This window comes from Chamaea fasciata, unplaced genomic scaffold (assembly GCF_029207755.1).
Source record: "Chamaea fasciata isolate MVZ Bird 193981 ecotype frontalis unplaced genomic scaffold, bChaFas1.0.hap1 SCAF_292, whole genome shotgun sequence".
NCBI lineage: Eukaryota > Metazoa > Chordata > Aves > Passeriformes > Sylviidae > Chamaea > Chamaea fasciata.
In genome coordinates, this window is record NW_027094377.1 from 87,433 (window position 1) to 111,090 (window position 23,658).

The 23,658-nt window shown below is 52.9% G+C and overlaps 1 protein-coding gene across 1 annotated transcript in view; it reads right to left on the reverse strand.

Moving 5' to 3' along the window:
* Window positions 1-15,173, reverse strand: part of DNAJC6 (DnaJ heat shock protein family (Hsp40) member C6) — a 37,911-nt gene extending 22,738 nt beyond the window's left edge. Inside the window, exons 1-4 of the mRNA XM_066208515.1 lie at window positions 14,660-15,173; window positions 2,371-2,521; window positions 1,627-1,676; window positions 1,004-1,152 (exon numbers count right to left, since the gene is read on the reverse strand). Coding sequence (XP_066064612.1) covers window positions 1,004-1,152; window positions 1,627-1,676; window positions 2,371-2,521; window positions 14,660-14,897 — 588 coding nt within the window. The 5' untranslated portion in view covers window positions 14,898-15,173. The remainder of the gene's footprint in view (window positions 1-1,003; window positions 1,153-1,626; window positions 1,677-2,370; window positions 2,522-14,659) is intronic.
* Between the last annotated feature and the right edge of the window lie 8,485 nt (window positions 15,174-23,658).

Consider the following 23,658-nt stretch of genomic DNA (forward strand, 5'->3'; position numbering starts at 1 on the left):
TCACGCAGCAATAGATCTTTAATGCTGGGCTTTCAGAAGTAGGTAATTTTTTTTTTCTCCACCCACAAACAGCATCAGTGATGCACCAAAATCAATCAGGACTGAAGGTTCAGAGCCCTTAATGTCTCTTAATTAGTCTTCCCTGTTCATTTACTCCTGTTTGAAGTCTGGTTACTGATGGCCACAGAGAAATTTGCTTCAAGTGTCAGTGAGTGGTTTCTGGTGATGACAATTACTGAAGATAAATTCAGCTCCACCTCAATTTAAAACTAAATTAGGTTTAGATTGGATTAATTTACCCTGACTGGGGGTTAAGCCTGGCAACTGCTGTTGCCTTTTGGGTTGAAGGCACCAAAAAATTAGAAATTAAAAAAAAAAACCCACAAAGCCAAAACACAGCACTCCCTTGTGGGAGAGGGAAAGAACAGGAAGTTTTTAGAAAGATTAAATCTAATCTTGCATTTCAGCAGCAGCAGCATTTCAGAGAGATTTTCCTCTAAAAGCCATTAATGAAGCAGAGCCTCGCAGCGCTGCTCCGGTTCTAGAGAGGGAAACTGGGCCAGGCAGTGCAGGTGGCTTTTTAAAGTCACCAGAGCCAAAAATGCCCCTCGGATCCCGTTTCCATCCCGCGCTTTGCCGGCTTGATTAAAGCCCAACTGCAGGGAAATCATCTCCCTTCCTCTATTGGCAATTTATCCCAAAGGCTTTTCATTTCATTCTTTCCCTGCACCACCTCCGACACTCCGTAGGATCAGCTGTAAAACTCTGTTTTATTCTTTCTTTCTTTCCCTTCAGCCCAGGCTCCACTCTGTGCAACACCTTTAACTCTCCCAGGCTCCTCACGTGAACATCATCGTCCCTGAATTTTCATCCAGCTAAAACTCCCAACCCCACCCCAGCAGCTTCAAAGCGCCTCTAGCTCCTAAACCACCTTAAATTCTGCATCCAACAGGAGCTGCTGCCCCTTTCCCTCAGGAATTTCCCCCCCAGGGAGGGCACTCACCCTGTTGTGGAACTTGGCACTGCGATAGTATTTGGGTGACAAGTTGAACACGGTGTAGTGGTCGGGGTGCCTGGAGTCCAGGAACGTCCTGACGTCCTCGATGTGGTTCCTGAAGCCCAGCTCCACGCCTTCAGCAGGAAAAGACATCACTGGCAAGGCAAGGAGAGGCCAGGACTGAGTTACGGAATTCTGGGGTTTGGGGATTGTGGTAGTTTGTGTAGTTTGGTAAAGGTGAACACTTCGGTCTCGCGGATGAGAGACTGTTTTATGGGTAGTGAACTGACTGGAAGGCACAGGTTTTGTCTCTTTACGTTGTTAGTGAGGGAGTGAACCATTTGCGGGGAGGGAGAAGTGTTTTGAAGGTTTCATTTTGATTCTCACTCTTCTTCTAGTGTGTGTGTGTGTTAATAAACCCATCTTTATACCTTTTAAATTTGAGCCTGCTTCGCTTTTCTCCTAATCCTGCTTCGCTTTTCTCCTAATTCTGTCTCACAGCAGAGAAAATGTGAAGGATTCTGGCAGTCACTCAGACCACTGCGCTGACTTTGAGAAACGGGAACTGACAAAGGTGAAACCACTACCTGAATATCACAGGTTGTGTTTCTCCACGGAGCAGTGCTCACCTATGATCCTTGAGGTAATGTAGGAAATATCCAGCTCTCCCTTGGTGTAACTGAGAGACAAAGCAGGAGACAGAATTTAGGCACTTCAGCAGCACATTTAGGAGTGTTTGCTCAGAAAAATCACGCAAGGAAAGTTCATCTTATAACGAATCCTTAAGATGCAGACAGTGACCCAGCCTCCCCCTCTCCACATGCAATTAACTGGATGCAAAACCCGCAAGAAACTCCCTTTTCCCTTTTGTCGTTCATTTTTAGTGCCAGTTTCCAGGAGAGATCTCCAGCAGTTTGCACTTTGCAGATCCCCCCCAAACCCTCTGGGGTCTTGCATTAAATTTCCTTGTAGCCCCGTGTCTCTTGGAGCTGGGCACAGGGGACAACACCAGGAGAGTCCCCAAAGCAAAGTCACCTCAGCCTTTCCCCCATTCCAGGGCTGGGACCATCAGCATGCACGGCAAAGAGAGGCATCAACCCCAGTGACAGAGGAAATATTCAAGTGGTGGTTCACCAGAAGGATCCCACAGGGAATCCTCCAGGAACTGCTCCGTTTTCACCGGCATTTTCCGGATTCCAGGGTGCCGGTGCTCACCGTGAAGCTGCCTTGAGGCCAAACCCCAGTTATGAGACAGAACCGAAGGAATCATCTGGGATTTCTCCCCTCCCTCCTCAATCCCTGGCGGCTGTGCTGTGCTCAGTGGGACCAGCACTCTGCAGCTCCTGGTTTTTCCCTCTCCAGGCGCACCCTACCTGGCAACAGACTGCATGACCTTGGAGGAGGTGTCCTTCAGGGTGTCCTTCAGGTTGTCCTTCAGGTTGCTGAAGAGCCTCCCTGCTCCTCCTTTCACCATGTCCAGCAGGCCTCCCCCGTAGCTGGACTCCATGTCTGGTGACGAGGCACCTTCGACACAACAAAACCAAAGCCACCGTCACTGCTTTGGAGCAAACCCCCCCCCCAAAAATTCCTCCGTCCTGCCCGCACCAAACGCATTCCCACGAGCTGCCGCGTGCCGGGCGTGGAGGAAAAGTGGGTTTTCCTCCTCAAAGCCCTGGTTTTCCAGGGATGAGGGATGGCTCCTTCCAGCCAGCCGCGCTCGGAACTCTCGGTGCTGTGTGTGGGTTGAGTGTCCAGCCTCAGCACAGCGGGGACGACACTGAGATCTAAACTGGGGGCTGGAACTGGGTGGTCCGAAGGTCAGCCAGGTGCGCCCAGGTGGGCCAAGAGGCGCCTGGGCTGTGGTGGGAATTGCGTGGCAGCAGGAGCGGGGAAGGGATTCTCCCCCCTGTGCTGGGCTCTGGTGAGGCCACACCTCGAGGGCTGTGTCCGGTCCTCGGGACAAGGAGGACATTGAGGGGCTGGAGCGTGCCCAGGGAAGGGAAAAGGGCTGGGAGAGGGTCTGGAGCCCCGGGAGAGGCAGAGGGAGCTGGGAAAGGGGCTGAGCCTGGAGAAAAGGAGGCTCAGGGGGGACCTGGTGGCTCTGCACAACTCCCTGCCAGGAGGGGACAGCCGGGGGGGATTTGGGATCTGCTCCCAGGGAACAGGGACAGGAGGAGAGGGAACGGCCTCAGGCTGGGCCAGGGGAGGCTCAGGGCGGGCAGCAGCAGGAATTTCCCCATGGAAAGGGTGCTCAGGCCCTGGAAGTGCCCAGGGAGGGTTGGAATCCCCGTCTCTGGAGGTGTCCAGGCCTTCCTGAGTGACGAGGTGGGGATTGGGCACAGCTCAATGCTCTGGGAGGGCTTTTCCAACCTAATTAATTCCGGGACTCCGGATCTTTAATGGATCTTAAGGGATTTTTTTTTTATCTTCTGGGATTCCGTGGTCTTTAAGGTCCCTTCAAACCAAAGCCATTCTGTGGTTCTAAGCTCCCTCAGCTCCAACTCAACCCAACCTGGCCGATTTCTTAATCACCAACAACCTCAGGAGTGAGGAGAAGCCTCTCCCCGGGACATCCTTCAGGACAGTTGTCCCAGCTGCCACTTGACTGAAGGTTGTCCCGCCCAAACTGTTCAACAATTCCACGATAAAACAAAACTTTAACTGCAAATGCGCCCTCGCCCATGGTCAGCTCTCCCTAAATCTTTAAACTGGAGATTCCTTTGGGGAAGTGATGCTCCTCTGACCCACAAGCACCTGAGCCAGGCCCTAGGCTGGTGAAATTAGACGCCCCCTCTCCTCTGCACTCTGCCAGCTTCAGAACAGAAGATGCCTCCTCGAGGCACAGGAATATTTCTTTTGTCAAACTTCCTTTGAGTTTGATTTTAAAAAAAAATATAAATAAAAAGAGAAAGGGAAAAAAAAAAAAATCAAAGAAGCTTGTTGGCTTCCAAGCATGGAATGAGTGTTTGATCTCCCCTCAAAAAGTTTGTTTTCATGTTATTCTGTGCTGGAAGAGCCAGGGCTGGAAGGAGGAGATGTTCAAAGAGGGAGTTTTTAGCTCTGCAGGTCAGCTTTCTAAAGGAAAGAAAGTGGTGGCTTGGAACAGGGAGAAGGGGACAAAGGATCCGAGGTTCAACTGCACTGGGCAAATTCCTACAGCTGGAAATGCTGCAGGAGAGCAGCAGAAGGGCTCTGAGAGTGTGGGCAACTCAAAATCCTTAGAAATCAGTCTGCAGATTGAAAAAGTGAAGAGGAGAAACGGAGAGCAGGAGACTTTCACTGCGTTTCTAAGAGAAGCAGCAGGAATCGATCCCGAGTTTCCTGTGCCCCCCAGAGCAGAGAGTCAGAAAGGATGGCTGAGGGAGGAACGGCTCCCGCTGCCAGAGGGCCGGGATGGACGGGATTTGGGGCAGGAATTGTTCCCTGGGAGGGTGGGCAGGCCCTGGAATAGAATTCCCGGATTTGCTGTGGCTGCTCCTGGATCCCTGGAAGTGCCCAAGGCCAGGCTGGAGCATTCCGTGTTCAGAATCAACCTCCAGCAGTCACCAGGCACAGAATCAATCCAAAAATCACAAGTTTGGAAGAGACCTTCAAGATCTTGGAGTCCAACCCAGCCCCAAAACCTCAACTAAATAATGGCACCGAGTGCCGCATCCTGTCTTTTCATTTAAACGCCTCCAGGGGTGGTGACTCCACCACCTCCCTGGGCAGGCCATTCCAGTACTTTATTGAAGGGAGGGAGGTTTTTAGTTTAATAATTTGTTACCCAAGAGGTTTTATTAACTACATATAAACACAAACACAAATATAAATATATCGAAGATAAATAGAAATATAGATATAGATACATATATAAATATAGATAAGTAATATATCTATAGATAAATATATGCCCTTTTATATTTTTTAAAATATATTTAATGTATTATATTAAATATTATTTTATTGATTTCTTATATTAATTCATTATTGTATCTGTTTTTTAAAATTTTCCTAATGTCCAACCTATATTTCCCTTGGTGCAGCTTAAGGCTGCAAATTCTTACGGCTGGAGATGCTGTCGGAGAGCGGCAGAAGGGCTCCGAGAGTGTGGGCAACTCAAAATCTTTAGAAATCAATCCGAATATATATGTATTCATATATATACATGTATATGAATAGATAAATAAATAATATTTATACAGCTGAGCTATATTTATATATATGTCAGTGCTGCCTAGAGAAAGAGGCCGACCCCACCGGAGCACAGGCACCTTCCAGGAGGTTCTGGAGAGCGATCAGGAAATCCCAAACACGGGCACGAGCCGCTGCACCTCCTTACAAAGGTGAACTGCGTCAGGTAGGAACATTGCTGCCGTGGCCTGCCCTCTGCAGTGAGATTTCGGCTGGAGCTGGCAGCACCGGCCTGGTGTTGAGCAGCACGGGAGCTGGAGAGCGTGGAAAGCTTAATTAAAGCGCTCAAGTGCTAATTTTACGGAGGATCGGGGGAAGGATGCGCGGGAGAGCTTCTCCTCCCAAGGCAGAGAGAGCTTTGGCCGAGGACAGCGGTCCAGGGGAGCTCAGAGGGGTGTGCTCAGTGCAGGAGCGGCTGAGGGTGCCCAAACCATCAATGCCTGCATGAGCCAGGCCGGGAAACTCATTCCTACACAGGGAAAGGGAAAGAAACCACAAATCCGGAAGGGAAATACCCTTCCTGCTGTCCCCCCGCAGTGCCACCAGCAGTGTTGGTGCTTATTCCCGAAAGCAAAGACATCTAGACCCTCCCTGCTTTAAATCTCCGGGTTCGGAGGCGGCAATGGGTGGATGGAGCGGGTGTGACCTGGAGTGACACTTCAACACCTGCAGCCAGAGGTGTCCCCGGGTGACCACCGGCTCAGGGAGGTGCTCGCTGCTGGAACCAGCCAGGAATTCCAAATTTGGAACCTTTCCCTGCAAAATCTGCCTGGGGAGGTCCCTGAGCAGCCCCCTCCCCAGACCAAGCCACAAACCCTCCCACCCGCAGGGCCGGAATTCCAGCTCTGCAGAGAGCCCAGGGGGGAAAAGCAGCTGACGCTGAAAAGGCATTTAAGACTCAGTCAGTCGGGATGTTTACGCTGATGAAGCAACTCTGAGCCTCAGAGAGAGGGGAGGTGAAAGGAAGGCGCCTGGGAAAAAAATCGAGGCTGGGCAGAGAAGTGCTGCCTTTCCAGGTTACTCTGCAGGAGTGAACAGATCCTTTTTTTTGGTTTTTTGCCTGGAAAGGGCAGGCAGAAAGCAGACATGAAGCCATAGGAAAAGAAGCAGATTTCCCTCAGTCTGCCCAGATTTTGTGTAAAAATATCTTCAATGTCAAATGAATTGTTTTTTGGAGTGGTTTTTTTTTTTGCTCAGGGAGCTGCTGCCTGTGTTTTTGTTAGGGGTGGAGTGAGGATGGATCTGAATGTTCCCTGTCCCTCATCATGGAATCACAGAATGGTTTGGGATCTGAAAAACCACCTCGTTCCAGCTCCCCATTCCACGTAGAAAAGCATTAAAGCTTCATCTCCCACCTTTACAAAAAAAAAAGGAGGTTTGGGAGCGTTAAATCCCCTCTGAATTCTCTTCCAGTGACACCACAAGAGCCTGGCACTACAATGGGAAAAAAATTTGTTCCTTCCTGTGTTTGTGTCCCAAATTCCCCATTTCTAGATGGGTTTATCTGCTTGGTGCAGTTTTCTTCCTCCCTACAAAGCCTTTTTTTGGGGGGGAAAAAAGAGGTTTTTGCTTGTTTTGTCCCCTAGGATCGAGGTGGAGGCTGCCCTGTGCCTGGGCAGGAGCGGCCCTTTTAAAGTTCCCTGCACTGAAAGGAGCCGAGCTGTTGTTGTGGCTTCAGCAACAAAGCCTGGATTGTTTTGAAGGAACACTCAGCAAAATAATAATAACTAAAAAAAAAAAAAAAAAAGCTGCTTTTTGTGCCTCTTTCCCCCCCCCTCCCCCCAGCAGCCAGCGGAGGAGCAGCAGAGCTCCCGTTCCTCCCACACCCACCGAGCCTGCCTCGTGTGGGACGTGCTTTCCCACCAGGCTCCAGCCGGGAAAACCAGGCTGCCACAACTCCGGGATCATCGCACTGATGGGCTGGAAGTGTCTGCAGGCCAGGAGGAGCAGCCCTGGAGCAGAAATTCCCGTGGCAGCGGGGTTGCAGCATCCTTTGAAGGGGTTTCTCACGGATGGAGGGGTGTGGGGTGCAGACCTAGCCGGGCAGAGCAGGAAATCTGATATATTTCTGTGTGAGGCCGGAGTGTTTTTAGCCAAAAAAAGGTTCAACACGCTTCGAGGGCTGCCAGGAGCCTCTGAGAAATGGCTGAAGAAAAATCAGCAAAATGGCATGATCGGAGGTGTTTGGAAAAAGCGAAAAGGTTTTAATCAAAGAAGAAAATAACAAACTACACGGAATAAAAGAACAAAAGCTGTGCACGGTGCAGGGAGGTCCCTTGCATCTGCTAAGACACCCTGAAAATAGACAATCTCCGTGTTCTCTCTTGAGCATTTAATGATCTAGGAGGAATTTTTGGCTTGCTGCCCAAGAGAAAACAGCTCCAATTCTTGAGGAGCAGCTCAAGGACCCAACAGGTGCCTTTGTCCTGGCACTGGGCTGATTACGGTGAGCAGAGCATGGAAGTTCCTGCTGCTTCTTCCCTAAAAGTTCCAGGGGTGAAGCTCAAACCCTTTTCCTAATATGAGAACTCCTGTTAAAGCGTGTGCACCAAGAACCCACACCCCTGGGTGCCCTCAGCATTCCCAGCTCCGGCTGTTGCCCACATTCCATCCTGCAGAGAGGATGGCGAAGTGGAATTTAAACTTCCCTGTCCGTGGCAGGGCTTGGATGGAGGTGGGCTTTAAAATCCCTCCCAACCCAAATCATCTGCGGCTCTCTGGTCCTAATGATGTTTTAAAGGCACGAAATCACCTCCTGGAAGCCAAACCTCCCTGCCAGCGCACACCTCTCGCCTGCAGAGCTGAGCTTTACCGCATTTAAGCCAAGACTAAAGCCCGGCTGCTGTTATGGGCGCTTGGATCAGACACAGCCCACGTGTCAGGCTTACATCAGCTTTTCAGGTGATGGTTTGGGAGAGAAATCACCACCAGCAGAGGCAACTACATCAGGGCTAAAGGGACACTCACGGGAAAGCCTGCGGAAATCACTTGGGCACTTCCTCAGGCTCACACAGACCCTCAACACCGAGTATTTTTTACCTAATTTCTTTTTGCTCCCAGTCCCGTCTGTCCCCTCCTCCTCCTCCTGCACTGTCCCAGATTCCTGGTGGAGTGAGGTTCCCTACGAGGCTGAGCGCAGAAACCTTAAAGTGTTATTCCTTAAAAATAAGCAGGGAAAGGTGTGCAGAGCAGAGCTGCAGGACCACAGCAGCAGAAGCAGCTCTGATCATTTGATAAAGCTGGAGCTGAAAACCAGGTTTCCCTCATCCTGACACCTTCCGCTATCCCAGGCTGCTCCAAACCCCATCCTGGGACACTTCCAGCGATCCAGGGGCAGCCACAGCTTCTCTGGGAATTCTGCTCCAGCGCCTCCCCGCCCTCCCAGGGAGGAATTCCTTCCCAATATCCCAGCTAAGCTTTCCCTCTGGGATATTCCAGATATTCCCCCTTCTCCTGTCACTCCAGGCCCTCATCCAGAGGGTAAAAGCAGAATATTTCTCTCCTAAGCAGACAACCGCGAGGCACAGAAGCATCCCCAGCATCAAGATACCTTCAATAATTTATTCAACTGAGCAGGAAGTTGAATTTTTTTTTTTTTTAATATATTTTTGCCTGGAAGAGATGTAAAATACCTCAAAACGTGGGGAGGTTTAGGTGGGATATTGGGAAAATTTCTCCCCCAAAAGTGTTGTCCAGCCCTGGCAGGAGACATCCCTGGAAGGATTTTAAAGATGTGGCACTTGGGGACGTGAGGAATGCTTGGACTGGATGGTCCGAGAGGGCTTTTCCAAGCTGAGCAATTCCAGAATTCTGTGCTTCCGTGGGGCGGCAGAGGGTCCCTGACCTCCTGCGGGAACACTCGGAGCCCCTGGCTGCAGATTTTGGGGTAGGGCGGCTCAAGAACCTCTTTTTGTGCTTTGCTGGGATAAAATTCCAGAACAAACACTGCATGAACCCCGTTTTACCCAAAGCTTAGATGCAAACTTCACGGAAAGCTGAAGAATTACGGTATTTCTGCTTTTGCCCGAGAAGTGGAAACTGAGGAATGCAGCCTGCACCAAAAAACGCGGAGGATTTCCACAAAGAGAGGGTTTAACTCCGTTTTTTTAGCAGAACAGTGATGCTGAGAGAGGAGAAGGGCGGAATCACCACCCAGTACCAGCCAAATTTGTTGAATTTGTTAAAGCTTTCCCCTCACAAACTCCTCCTGCAGCGAGCAGCGCTCAGGCCAGGCCCGGCCCGAAATCCATCTTTGAAGCTGCTCCTCGACATTTGCTCTGCCTCTCCTCCCTGTCAAAACAACTTAAAAAAAAAAAAAACAAAAAAAAAGACAAGACTCCTGCCAGCACCGAATCATTCAAGTGTCCAAAAACACAGCCGAGAGCAAACAAAGGAGTGATTAAACCCAAGCTGCCCGGTTTGAAAGCCAACACAAGGCCACATTGTCAGGCCAGCCCTTTGTCCCCCTGCCAGTGACACGGAGATGTCTCTCTTCGGACTCGCTGGAAAGGAGTCACCAGAGCACAAGACGCCAGTGCTTGCGAGCGTGAAACAGCTCCAGAAATCTCCACTTGCAGCTCCTCTCAGACCCTTTTGCTTCGTGGCTGCTCCTCCTGAGGGGGCGCAGAGCACGAGCAGGTCTGTGTTTCCCCAACTGTTGGAAACCTCTCTCTTCTCGAGATTAAAACCACCACAGAACAGCACGGAAAAGGTTTTCTTTTTCCCCCTTCCGTAACGACTATCCTTGCTGTCGCTTTTGCATAACATTTCCTAGAACCTCTTCTTTCAGTGCTCAGCCAGCTGCTAAGAAAGCAGAATTGAACGGCGCAGCGAAAACCCAAATAAATTGGCTCCTTCACTGCCTGGTCCTCATCTTGTGAGCGCTTGCAGCGACTTAAAAAGGAGGAGACAGAGGCAGCTCTGAGTAGCTGCTCTTCCTGGAATCTGGGTTTTGAACTCGGGGTGTTTTCTGGCCTGTGAGGTTCAGCTCAGGTCTCTCTTTGGACTTCTCTCCATCCCTTCCCAAACCTCCCTCCATCCATCCCCAAACCTCCCTCCATCCATCCCCAAACCTCCCTCCATCCCTTCCCAAACCTCCCTCTATCCCTTCCCAAACCTCCATCCCAAATCCGGGGCATCTGCAGGAGGAACTGGCCACTAACAGGAGCTGGAGTTCTGTGATCCTGCACCATTCCGCAGAATTTCCCAGCGCACAGATCTCCCATCCCTGGGCTTGGGATGGTCCAGAGGAGACCCTGGAGCTGCTCCAGAGCTCTGGAGCCGGGCTGGGAGAGCTGGGGGCGCTCACCTGGAGAGGAGAAGCTCCAGGGAGAGCTCCGAGCCCCTGGCAGGGCCTGAAGGGGCTCCAGGAGAGCTGCACAGGGACTGGGGACAAGGGATGCAGGGACAGGACACAGGGAATGGCTTCCCAGAGGAGAAGATGGGATACTGGGAAGGAATTATTCCCTGGCATGGTGGGGAAACCCTGAACAGAATTCCCAGATTTGCCGTGGCTGCCCCTGGCAGTGCCCAGGGCCAGGTTGGAGCACCGTGGGACACTGGAAGGTGTCCCTGCCATGGCAGGGGTGGCACTGGATGAGCTTTAAGGTCCCTTCCAACCCAAACCGTTCCAGGATTCCCTCCGGGATTCAGAGAGCCCCTTGCAGCCCCTCTGTGCCAGCTCCCATGAGGATCTTCTGCCTTCCAGCAGCAGCCCTGAGCTTCTGCTTCCTGCCTTTTGCTCCTTTTCCCTTTTCACACTGAGCAGCTCCAGCCCAAAACCAAAAATATAAAATAAAATATTAAGCCAATAATCAGAAGCGCTCGGGAGTCGGAGCCAAGCTGCAGCCACTGCTAATTTCCCTTGCAAGAAGGTGTTTATGAGGCTGCAAATCTGCATTAAGAGGGGATGCCTGAAGATCTAATACTTTGCATTAGTTTAAGGAAATTAATAGAAAAACCAGACCAGGAGCCCAGTTCCTCGGCTCCTGGGAGTTGGTGACAGCAAACACAGCCCCGTTAGTGAAGCCAGCAGCAGCTTGCCCCAGAATTGCCAGTGCTCTGCCTTCTGCACAAATCCTGACCCGTCCAACACGTGGAGCCGCTCACTAGTGACCCCCACGCAAACGTTCCACGGAGCAAAGGGCATTTCCCTGTGCCCAGGCGCAGGAGAAATCGAGAATGACGGGAAAGAAGGGAAAGGTTGGATTGTTCAGCTTTTTAGAGCTGAACGTTTCGTTGGGAATGGCCTTTCCCTGCACCCGGAGATGTGGAGCAGGAGCAGGGCAGTGACTGTCCCAGCCCCCCAGGAATGGGGACAGGTTTGGGCCCCTCAGGACAAGGACATTGAGGGGCTGGAGCGTGTCCAGGGAAGGGAAAAAGGCTGGGAGAGGGTCTGGAGCCCTGGAGAGGCAGAGGGAGCTGGGAAAGGGGCTCAGCCTGGAGAAGAGGAGGCTCAGGGGGGACCTGGTGGCTCTACACAACTCCCTGCCAGGAGGGGACAGCCGGGGGGGATTTGGGATCTGCTCCCAGGGAACAGGGACAGGAGGAGAGGGAATGGCCCCAAACCCACAGGAGGGTTTAGATTCGATATTTGGGGAAAATTTCTTCCCAAAATGGGTTTTCCAGCCCTGGCACAGCTGCCCAGGGCAGAGCTGAGTCCCCATCCCTGGAGGGATTTCAAATCCCTGTGGATGTGGCACTTGGGGACACGGGGCAGTGCTGGCCCTGGCGGTGCTGGGCGTGGACTCGATGACCTGAGAGAACTTTTCCAGCATTAAAGATTCCATGATTCTCCGTTCCCACTCTGTTCACCCTGCCAGACAGACAAACCAGTGGCCCGGTGTCCCCCCATCGCTGGTGGCGCTGCGTTGTCCATCCAGACTGTTCCTTTCTCTACTGCAAACAGCAGCTGCTCTGCCCCACAGGAAACCATCATTTAAAATCAGGAAAATGAAAAGAAGACAGGACATAACAAGCTCAAGGATTTCACCTTCAGGGCCTGACACAGAATTTCACAGACAAGAAATTCCCCTGTCCCACCGGAACCCAGCAGCACATCCTTCTCCCTGGGATGGATTTTACCCCACCCTCCTCCTTCCCGAGGAATTCAGATCTCTTTTCCCAACTGAATTATTCTCAACCACTGCCCACCTTGGGAGTTTCAACTTCGGCATCATTGGGAGGAGTCTGAAATATTTCTAATATGAATATTTTCTCGATTAAAAAAAAAAAAACAAAACCAAACATGCACAAGGAGGTGGGTGGTGGTTTTTTTTCCCTTGCTCCTACTAAGCCAAAATCCCAACCACCCCGTTTTCCTGTCTGTGTCTTACACTGCTCCCTAATCCTTGTCCCAAATTATCCATCTGCAGCCTGGAAGATAAATCATGTCCCCCAGTCCAGGAGCAATTTCAATTACCAAATCGCTCGGAATCACAAGCACACCTGAGGGGTGGATTTGGTTCTTTAAGCTGCTGTAATTTCATAGCTGGCAAAGAAAAATGGCTTTGCAGTGAGCTGGGAGAAATCAGGAATTTATCAGCCCAAAGTGCTCAGATGAACAGGAGAGATACAAGTGTGGAGTCCAGGTTTGGAACAGAGCACCACACTCATCACACAGAAATTTTTTTTTTTTTTTTAAATTTTGTTTTGGAGCAATCACCAAAGAGTCCTGATTAAATAAAGAGGTTATTAAAAAAATGTCTATCCTATAAATAGAATCCAAGGGCCGCGTTAAGACCTGTGGTGTTTTTTGCTGCTCAAGTGCCAGGTGTGTTGCTCAGAGCACCTGTAAAATTGAGGCAGTGAGAAAACTGAAAACTGAACTGAAAGGAGAAAACTCTGGCTGAGACAGATCCCTTCAAAATCGGCTCCCAAATCCCAGAGCCAGCCCTTGATCCAGCCCATGCGTTTGGGAAGAACATCCCGGAACCTGGTGGAGGCCATTAATACAATCGAATGCTCTGGGCTAAAATCAGAGGAGCTGCGGAGTGGAAATGGCTGAATTTTGCAGAAAAGCTGTAAATAAAGGCATTGTCTGGCTGGCCACAAGCACTTTGGGGTGGCTTGGTTCTTTTCTTTTTTGCTCAGCAAAACCAAATTGAGCTGTGCTGAAATGACAGCCCAGGATGAGGCTGGAGAGGAGCCCCAGCATGTGCCTGGGTGCCACCGCCACGTCCCACTGCACCTCTGCCTCTGGTGCCTGCCCTTGCAGGAAATTCATCCAGATAAATGGCCCTGATGATGGATATTAACCTGCCTGCAGCATCTCACCATCCCAGCAGCTGTGAGGACCCAAATGGCTCTAACACAGCAGCCCACTGTGAGTGAGGAGCTGCTGGCACAGCCTGTGATTATGAGCAATTGCAGCAGAGATGCTGGAGCAGCGAATTCGGAGATGTTTCTGAAGTTCGGCAGCGGAAAAAAAAAAAAAAAAAAAAAAGAAAAACAAAAGTGAAAAGTTATAGGAAAACAAACAGCTGCCTAAAAGAAGAGGGCTTGGAAGAGAAATCAGATGGCAAAGGGGAAGAGGACAACACGACTGAAGGTGTTCAGGGAGGTAGGACAGGGCTGGAGCCGCCTGGGACAGTGGGAGATGAAAATGTGGGTGGGATATTGGGCAGGAATTGTTCCCTGGGAGGGTGGGGAGGCCCTGAATTGAATTCCCAGAGAAGCTGTGGCTGCCCCTAGATCCCTGGAAGTGCCCAAAGCCAGGCTGGAGCACCCTGGGACAGCGGGAGGTGTCCCTACCCATGGCAGAGGTTTGGGATGGGATGAGCTTTAAGGTCCTTTCCAACCCAAAGCATTCCAGGATTCTGTGATTCCATGCTGCTGTGATGGGTGGACACAATCGTGCTCCCTCCCAAACACCCAGCGTGTTTCCCTGCGCCAGCCTCGGCTCCAGAAGTTCCCTGCAAAAGGCAGTGGATGCTCCTGGAGATGGGCACAGGTAAGGAGCCAGAACCAGAGGGATTCCCTCCAAAGCGTGGCCACTCTCCATTCCTGGTTATCCGGACAAATTGGAACCTTTCGAGGTGAAGAGCTCTCTATCCCATTACCAGCCATAAAGACCATCTGCTCCCTTACTCCCTGATTAAATAAATAAATAAATAAATAAATAAATTTAAAAATGGTGCACGCAGCGCATCATCCACCAGAATTAATCCAACTCACTTTGATGAGTGCCTTTTAGAGGAGGAGCGGAGGGGGGCGGGGGGGGAAAACAACCAACAGAAAAAAAAAAAAAAACCGACCCAATAAAACCACTCAGGACAATGGCGAGAATTCAATCCGCGGCAGGGAAAAGATCCCGGAGCGCTCCATCCATTTTCCCTCCCGCTCGCAGCGGGCTGTGTGTGATGGATAAGGAGCCAGCACCAAGGCTCTGCAGCGCTGCCTCCTCTTCCTCCCCGGGACAAAGGGCCGCCGTTTGTCCCCCCCCCGCCCGCGGCCACCCGGCCGGTGTCCCCAAGGCCATCCCCGCCGTACCTGAGCTGTCCATGGTGCTGCCGTCGGCGCGGGGCTGCGCCTGCTGCTGCTGCTGCTGCTGCTGCTGCTGCTGCTGCTGCTGCTGCTGCTGCTGCTGCTGCTGCTGCTGGAGCCGCCCGGGGCTCCGGCCCGGCCCCGCGGCCGCCCCGCCGCGCTCAGCGCCGCTGTCCGCCACCAGCTGTAGGGATTCATAGCCGTCACCGCCCGCCTTTTTCCGGTAGCTCCCCAGCAGGCTCATGGGCGAGCCGGGAAGGGCGAGCGGCTCCGGCGCCGCGGGAAAGGAAGGAGGGATGGATGGATGGAGAGAGGGAGGGATGGATGGGTGGAGGAGGGATGGAGGGAGAGAGGGAGGGCACGGCGAGCTCTCCGGCCGCCCCGAGGGGAGGGGAAGGGCGGGCCCGCAGCGTGGCCGCCCCCCCCCCGCAGCCGCCGCCGGAAGCGGGCGGGGAGGACGCGGCGCCCGGCTGGAGCGTGGATGGGATGGAGGGAGGGATGGATAGAGGGATGGAGGGATGGAGGGATGGAGGGATGGAGGGATGGAGGGATGGATGGATGGATGGATGGATGGATGGATGGATGGATGGATGGATGGAGGGAGAGAGGGATGGATGGAGGGAGAGAGGGATGGATGGATGGATGGATGGATGGCTGGATGGACGGATGGATGGATGGATGGATGGATGGATGGATGGATGGACGGATGGATGGATGGAGGGATGGATGGAGGGATGGATGGAGGGATGGATGGAGGGATGGATGGAGGGATGGACGGATGGATGGACAGAGGGATGGAGGGAGGGATGGATGGATGGACAGATGGATGGATGGATGGAGGGATGGATGAATGGAGGGAGGGATGGATGAATGGAGGGAGGGATGGATGGAGGAGTCAGGCCGAGCGGCTCCGCGCTCCCCCAGCGCCAGCTGCTGGAGCCGTTAGCGAGGGGAAAGTGCTGCCTCCACACCATTTCCCTCCCCGGGCTGCTGTCCCTGCGTTCTGCCCTCTCATCCCGCCACTCCAGGGCTGGGTGCGCGGCCCTGGAGAGGCTCTGACATCCAGATCTTTGTGTCGGGCCGCGGAAAGGTGCGTTCCCCCCAAGGTCACCACGCTCGGGGCTGGCACCTGCAGCCTGCAGGAGGAGCGGGGGCACAGCCCTGCTGCACCGAGCCCCCCAAAACCCTCGGGAGCATCCCTGGGCCTGTGGAACACCCAGAGGGATCCGAGCGTCCGGATCCTGCTGGGATCCAGCCTTGGCTTGTGCCACCGCTGCCTCTGGCTCGCAGCAGTGCCACCGACTGCTAAAGGCGTTTTTGTTGTAGTCACCCACCTATTTTTAGCTGTTCCCATGAAAACAGGCTCTGGACCGAGGCAGAGGGTGGCCCTGAACAAGCGATGAGCTGTGCCTTGCTCAGACGCCGTTTTCAGCCGGGGCTGCTACGCTGTAATTTCATTTTGCACGGAACCCAGGGATGCTCCGAAGGAAATGAGCACCATTAAACTCTTCTAAGTGGATTTCTTTGTAATTTAAGGAAAACTGAAGGCAGAAGGAAGCCCTAGCATGCAGATATGAGCATGCCTTTGGTCTCGTGCAGAAAGGAAAGTTCTCTGCTCAAAAAAAAAAAAAAAAAAAAACAGAGCCTGGCTTTGTTTCTAAAGCGATGACATCGATGAGCAAGGCCAGGCTGGACAGGCCCTGCAGCCACCTGGGGTGGGGGAAGGTGTCCCTGCCATGGCAAGGGGTGGCACTGGATGAACTTTGAGTTCCCAAATAATTCTGGGGTTCTCCAACTTTGTGTAGCAACACCCCCAAGCCTTGAAATATCCCTGGCACTTCACCTGGCTGAAAATCTCCTGCTGAACACTCTGGGGCAGCCGACATCTGGTGCAGCCATACCTCGCCGTGTGCTGCTGTTTATGTAACCCCTGTGATTTCATGGCACCGAGCAGACAAAGGTACATCTGTGACCCAGAATTCCCCCAGGGGGAAAAAAAAATAAATAAAAAATAAAAAACCCCATCAGGTTTTAACAAGCAGCCAAAGCCAAGGATGAACTGACCTGACAATGAGCAGCTCCCTGTCAGCGGCACGGACAGCTTGAACTCAAGGCTGGGGTTGTGTTTTCCACCCCGTCCACACTTTGCTCTGTGTGGAGCAATTCATGGATTGCAACACTGGCCAGCGGGGGTGGGCCCCGCCCTCTTGGCACCCACAGGCAGCAAGTTAATGAAATTTTAAAAATAAGCCCATTTTCTGAGCCATTTCGTGTATTCTGAGCGAGCTGGGCTAGTGGGAGGTGTCTCTGCCCGTGGCAGGGAGTTGGCATGAGATGGTTTTGTCGGTTCTTTCCGACCCAAGCCATTCCAGGATTCCGTGATCTTTGCTAGGGATCACACCTGCCGGCCTCTCCTGGTCAGTCTCGGATAAAACAATTTATCTCTGCGATGAAAATGGGGAATTGCTGGGGGCGGAGGTGAATTTTCGTTCGTTTTGCTGGCTCAGGTGAGGCCCAAACACATCAGAACGGGTGGAGGAGGCACGTGGAGGCTCTGTGACATTTCCAGGGGTGCTCAAACCCTCCTGCTCCAGAGGGGCTGAGGAACCTGGCGCCACGCAAACCCTGCAGAGCCTAAAACCCATCAGCTGTGATGTCCACCCTGCTCCGGAGGCTCAGCTTGGAGGAAATTCCGTATCCTCAGTCCAGCCGCCGCTCCCTCACTGCAGAGCAGCCAAGGTCTGCCTGCCTCAGCCTTTTTTTGGGGGAGGGCGAAAAAAAATTAGAAATTGCTCCTCCGTGTTGAATCTGTTATTAATTCCTTTCCTTGTCCGAGCTTTTGGGCGATCACAGAGGAGTCGCCACCACAGCCTGAAGCTCCAGCCTGGGAAATTTGGTTTCTGCGAAGGACAAAGGGACGGAGCAGCCACTCCAGAGCATGCTGTGGCTGAGGGGGAGGAGGAAACGACCTCCAAGGCCCAGCCTTGCTTGTACAAACACGAGGAGACGGGATTAGGGAACCCCGTGGGGGTTCAGGTGAAGCTGCCCTCATCCCCTTTCGCTGAAAAGAGCATACAAAATAACATCCCTCTCTCCCTCCCTTCTCCCTGTGAGCTGGGCTAAAGCAGGGCCACGTGGTTTCTCTGGTTTTTTTCGAGAACTACAGTATAAAAAACACTATAACAACAACAACAACAACAAAAACCCAAGCAAAATCAAACAACTTTGATTTTCCTGACTTCCAAAACTGAAAAGGAGGAGGTAGGGCATGAGTTCCTCAGGAATATTCGTTTACTGCGCAGTGGCTGGGGACAGATTTGAGGTGCCCTGACGGAGGGGCGAGGCTGGCAGGGCCCACGAGGGCAGGGCAGGTGTCAAGGACATCCTAAGGAGGATTTTTGTGTTGCTCAAGCCTCAAGAGATACGAACTCTCCCCGTTCCTGACCTTGGGAAGAAATTGATTTGCCAACCTCTGGCTGTTTTTCTCTGTCTGGGTTGCAGCCTCTCCTGGGTAAAGTCTCTCTTTGCAGCTGTAATCAAGCCCCGAGCGTCCCGAGGTGCAATTCCATTTTCTGCACCTCTCCTGCCATCAGCTGAGCAGCCCAGGTGAAATATTACGCCTTGAATTCTTCAGGAGCACAGTTAAACTGGAGAGCGTGGTTAGAATTGCAGGTGGAGCTTGAAAATTAATTTAATGCCTGGAGCAGAGCCTTTAAAAGTCCCCATGGCAAACATTTGTTCCCAAGTCTCCCCCCCTGGGAACGCTGAACTCCCCCTGCACAAAGCGGAGTTGTGGCCAAGCCCGGCCACAAAATCTGGGGATCGTGGAGTGGTTCGGCTTGGGAGGGAGCTCAGAGTTCATGTCCCAGGGCAGGGACACCTCCCAGCAGTGACCTGCAGCGCTGGGATCACCTTTCCTGCCTCTCATTCATTCCTTGGAACATTCATTCCAGGAGCAGCCGTCCCCCCGCGCCGCTCCGGGAACGCGGCAGCGAAACGACCCCAGGATGTGGCTTCGGAGCCGGGAATTCCAGCTCAAAGCACCTTCCAGCCTTGCGCTGGGGTAAAGAGAGAGGTTTGGCCCGGAGTCAGGGCTGGCCGTGTGGTTCCTCCCTCTCTGGGTGAGGGGATGGCGTGTGCCCCGCCTGGACCGCGGGGCTGTCACAGCCTGCCCCTGAGCGTGGCTCCGCGGGCTGCAGAGCACCTTCCCGCTGTGGGATTTGTGATGCTCCAGGGGGAAAACCGGCATGGTTGGTGGGGGTTCAGCTGGAGACAGGGGCGCCGAATAATCCAACCCCTTCTCAACCCCCTCGGGAACTTCCAAACTGCCTCTGCCCGTCTCGTTCATCTCTAACAAAAAGCCGAGAGGGTTCTGAGATGGTTTGGGCTGGGTTTAAATGTTAAACCCGACTTAACCTTGAGCAGAGGAAGCCTTGAGCTTTTGCTGCAGTGGAACCCAGCTCAGCTCTCCGAGCCGGAGCGTTCCCTCCGAGGATGGACACTTGGGGTGACACGGGGTGTGACAAATCTTCAACTCTCAAAACCTTTCTGCCCCGTCCTTCCCTCCCTGTGAGACCACAACCCTTAACCGCGCCGCTGGCTCAGCGCAGCTTTTATTTCTTGCCTTTCAGTCGTGTTAAAAAGCTGTCAGGGATGATCCGCTATTGACTCAGCCCAGCCCAGGACTCGGTTTTTGGAGTATTTCAAGGATTTGCCGGGCTCCTCAGCAACGCTGAGCTGCGGAGCTGCCTGCCAAGGGCTGTTGTAGCTGCTAAAAATGTCCGTGGTTCACAAAGGAAGAGGAGAAAAGGGGATGGGAAGTGGATCCAGAAGAGGCCATTAAATAGGAAATGCTGGCTCAGGAAGTCCCCAGCCTGCAAAACGCTGGAAAATCGGAGGCTGCTCAGCCATTCACCCTCAGGTATTTTGGTAAAAATCGGATATTTTGTGGCCTGGCTGCTGCTTATTCCTCATTTCCCGTTGGCTGTGAGGGAAGTGGTGAAATCCTGGGGAAAATCTGGGCGCTGGGTGCTGCCCGCACTGGGAAATGGCTGGTGGGGAAAAACAGGGAGGAAAATTATACAACCGAGTGTCACCGTGGGGTTGCATCAGCTGCAGCTGCTGAGCTCAGGGTCGGGCTCCAGCAGCAGAGACCTCCATGGAAATGCTCAGGTCGTGGCTCTCAGGTAGCTCTGACCGAGGGAAATCAGGGGGTTTTTTCCCATGAAATTCCATGATTTCCAGAGGGAAATCACAGCTGGGGGCTGGCCGCCACCCTTCACTTCAGGGTGGAGGGGGTGAGGGTTTCCTGAGGGGGAATGATGTATCCTCTCTGCAAGCCTCCCCGGGATGGGTTATCCTGGGTGGATGTTAAAGACAGGCCCAGGGCAGGAGGATCCAGAAGGGTCTGGCAGCATAGGAAAGTCGGCCAGAAACGACACAGCCCCATTCATGTGGTTCTGCCTTCTGCCAGAAATCGGGTTTTAACCTAAAACTCCCAGGGAAAACGATATTACTAAAACATCCTTACTTTGGCTGCTACAAAATATTTTTAAATTGTATTTTTTTGTCTCGGTTGATGGTGGTTTCTGTGTCCTGCATCACCGCTGGGCGAGGCAGGTTGGGTTCAGGTTTGTAAATGACCATCATTTCCGAAGGGCTCCTCCAACAAACTCCCCCGGTTTTAATCCACGTGGTGCTCTGAGCTTTGGGATGTTGTTCAAGGGACAGACACCCAGTTTGGTGTGGGAGCAGATTTCAATTGGAATGGATCGTCCAGAGCAGCCGTGGCTGCCCCTGGATCCCCTGGATCCCCTGGATCCCAAGGCCAGGCTGGAGCACCCTGGGACAGTGGGAGGCGGGAGAGGTGGCACTGGATGGGCTTTAAGCCCTTCCAGCCCAAACCATTCCAGAATTCCATGGCTTGGGATAAAAATTTGGAGCCAGCAGCTTGGGGACATCCTTGGGGACATGCCACGGGCAGGGATCAGGCTGGGGTTGTCCCTCAGCCTTCTCCTGGTGCCCATTCCCACCAGGAGAGGTCACAAACCCCCCTGGGAATGCTCTCCTGGGATGCCTCCAAGACACAAATCCATGGAAAACTCCACGGGAAACGCCGTGGACACGGAGCTGGGGAGTGCTGACTCAGCTCTGGGCCACGTGGCTCTGCAATAATTCCCCGGCCTGGCAGCTCTGTGGGGATTAAAAACCTTCCCAAAGCTGGCAGGGTGGGAACGGGAGGGAGAGCCTGGTGCACCGCAGCCCTCACAGGCATCAGGGAAACCTCTGCTGGCCCACAGCAAACTGCTCTTCCTGCAAAGTTTTCCCTGAAAACTCTCACTTGGAAAAGGAATTCCAACGGGTTTTTAGGATAAATTCTTTTTTTTTTTTTTTTTGCTTTCAGTCGTGGTCTGGGGAAGGGAATAAATTCGGATTTTCCTGCATGGCAAAAGTCCCATTTCAGAGGATTTGGAGCAAATCCTGCCCCGGCCTCAGTTTCCCTGCCCGATTTTGCCCTGCACCCTCAAATTCTCCATCTCTCCCTTTTCCCAGCCTTAATTCAGGGATCTAAATGATTCCCATCCTTATTATTTCTGGCTGCTGCAGACAAGGAGTTATTCAAGAGAAAGAAATCCATATGTTGTTTGTGTCCATCAAACCGGGCCCCATCCGCTTTTGGGACTGTAAGAGCTCACAAAATACCGTTTCTAGTTAAGCGTAACAATATTTAAAATTGTAATAAAATACCAAACCTCTCGTAAAAAATTAACGTCACAGAAATATTAGTGGGAACCCTTAATTATTTAGAATTTCACGTAAACTATGAACTCCTGTTTATGGCATTTTAATTGGAGGCTTTCCCACGGCTGCCTTATGCTGCCCTGAAGGAGCATCAATAATCCAATTTTTTGTGGGAATTACAGCATCTCTGCCTGCTACATCCACAGAACTCTGGGATTTCCTGGCCTTTTTCCCAAAAATCTGGGAGCTGTGGGATCCCATGGGCAGCTCTAGATGTTTCCAGCATCTCCTGATCTCTGGAGCATCCCTGGAGCTTTGGCAGAACTGGGTTTATGGTTGGAGCCGATGATCCCAGGGGGCTTTTCCCACCTGGATGGTTTCGGGATTCTGGGAGAGCAGCAGCCACCCCTTTGAATCGGGATGTCTGCTATGGGTGAGCTGCACCTTTCCCCACATCCCGCTTGTGCTGACAATCCCAATCTCCTTCCCAGGGGGAATTCCAGCCCCTGAGCAGAGCTGGGCGTGTGCTGAACCAAAACCCCATGGGGCTGAGTCCCAACACCCCAATCCCCATCCCAAATCCTGCGTGACACCTCTGGCTACCAACCTCTCCACCCTACAATCCTGTGCTGACAATCCAAATCCACTTCCCAAAGGGAATTCCAGCCCTTGAGCAGAGCTGGGCATGTGCTGAACCAAAACCCCACAGGGCTGAGCCCCAACATCCCAATCCCCATCCCAAAACCTCTGGCTACCAACCTCTCCACCCTACAAAATCCTGTGCTGACAATCCAAATCCCCTTCCCAAAGGGAATTCCAGCCCTTGAGCAGAGCTGAGTTGTTCTAAACCACAACCCCATGGGGCTGAGTCCCAACACCCCAATCCCCATCCCAAATCCTGCGTGACACCTCTGGGTACCAACCTCTCCATCCTACAAAATCTTATGCTGACCATCCCAATCCCCTTCCCAAAGGGAATTCCAGCCCCTTGAGCAGAGCTGGGTTGTTCTAAACCACAACCCCATGGGGCTGAGCCCCAACACTCCAATCCCCATCCCAAAACCTCTGGCTACCAACCTCTCCACCCTACAACCTTGTGCTGACCGTCCTAATTCCCCAAGGAGAATTCCAGCCCCTTGAGCAGAGCTGGCCATGTGCTTAAACCACAACCCCACCATCCCAATCCCCACCCCAAATCCTGCGTGGCACATCTGGCTACCAACCTCTCCACCCTACAATCCATCACCTCCCTTTCCCACGCAACCCCCGGCGCCTTTTCCCGATAAAACAGGAGCGATTCGAACAGATCCTGCCCCAAAAGTGCCCCGGGAGGTCGGGCGGGTGGGTTCCGCGGGAGGCCCCGGGATTAGGCTGCGGCGGGGATTACTCGGGTCAGCAATTCCACATCGGCTCAAGGACAAACCCGGTGCCTCCTTAAGGGCTGCAGCTTCTCCAAAATGCTGCATCCCTCGGCCCGGAGCGTTCCCGGGCTGGCCCCGGCAAGGCGGCGGTGGCACGGCTGGCTAAATTTAGAGGCACCGGTGTTTTTGCCGTCACGCCGCCTGTGCCGCCGGAATCGCTCCGGACGCTGCTTTGATGAGATTTGGGTTATTTTTATTTATTTTTTTTATTTTTTTTTTTTCTCTCTCCCTTCAGGGAAGGCTATGACTAAGAGAAATGCACGCTTGGAGGGGATAGCAGAAGATGGAGGCCCCGGTCCAGCTGCGGAGGGAGAATGAAGTCGGCAGTTCGCAGACCCGGGGGTTCACCCTAAACATTCCTCACCCTCCTCCTCCTCCTCTTTCTCCCTCTCCTCCTTCCTCCTCCTCTCCCCGGCGCTATCCAAAACAACGCTAACGACAGGCACGAATACAGCAGCCGGACGGGAATCACGCGCTGTTTTCCAGCCGTGGGGATGCCGAGGAGGGGATAAACACCTACCTGGAGCCGTGGGGAGCCCCGGCAGCTCCGTCCCCTCCCGGAGCACCCGCCCGGAGCTGCCTCAGCAGCGCCGAACCCCGGGCGGCGACGCCTGCATTTACCTACGGCTCGGAGCTCTTTTTTTTTTTTTTTTTGGCCCGAAATCGGGATTTTGACGGGAATGCAGCCCCGTGTTTGCCTCGGCATAGCAGAGAGGGGGGGGCGGGGGGGGGGGGGGGGTTGAAGGTCAGCTTCCCGCTGGATTGGCAGGGAAAGGCTGGGATCAGCATTGGATGGCAGCGCTTGTGCGCTGACATCTCCGCCAATCCCCCTCCTGCAGCAGG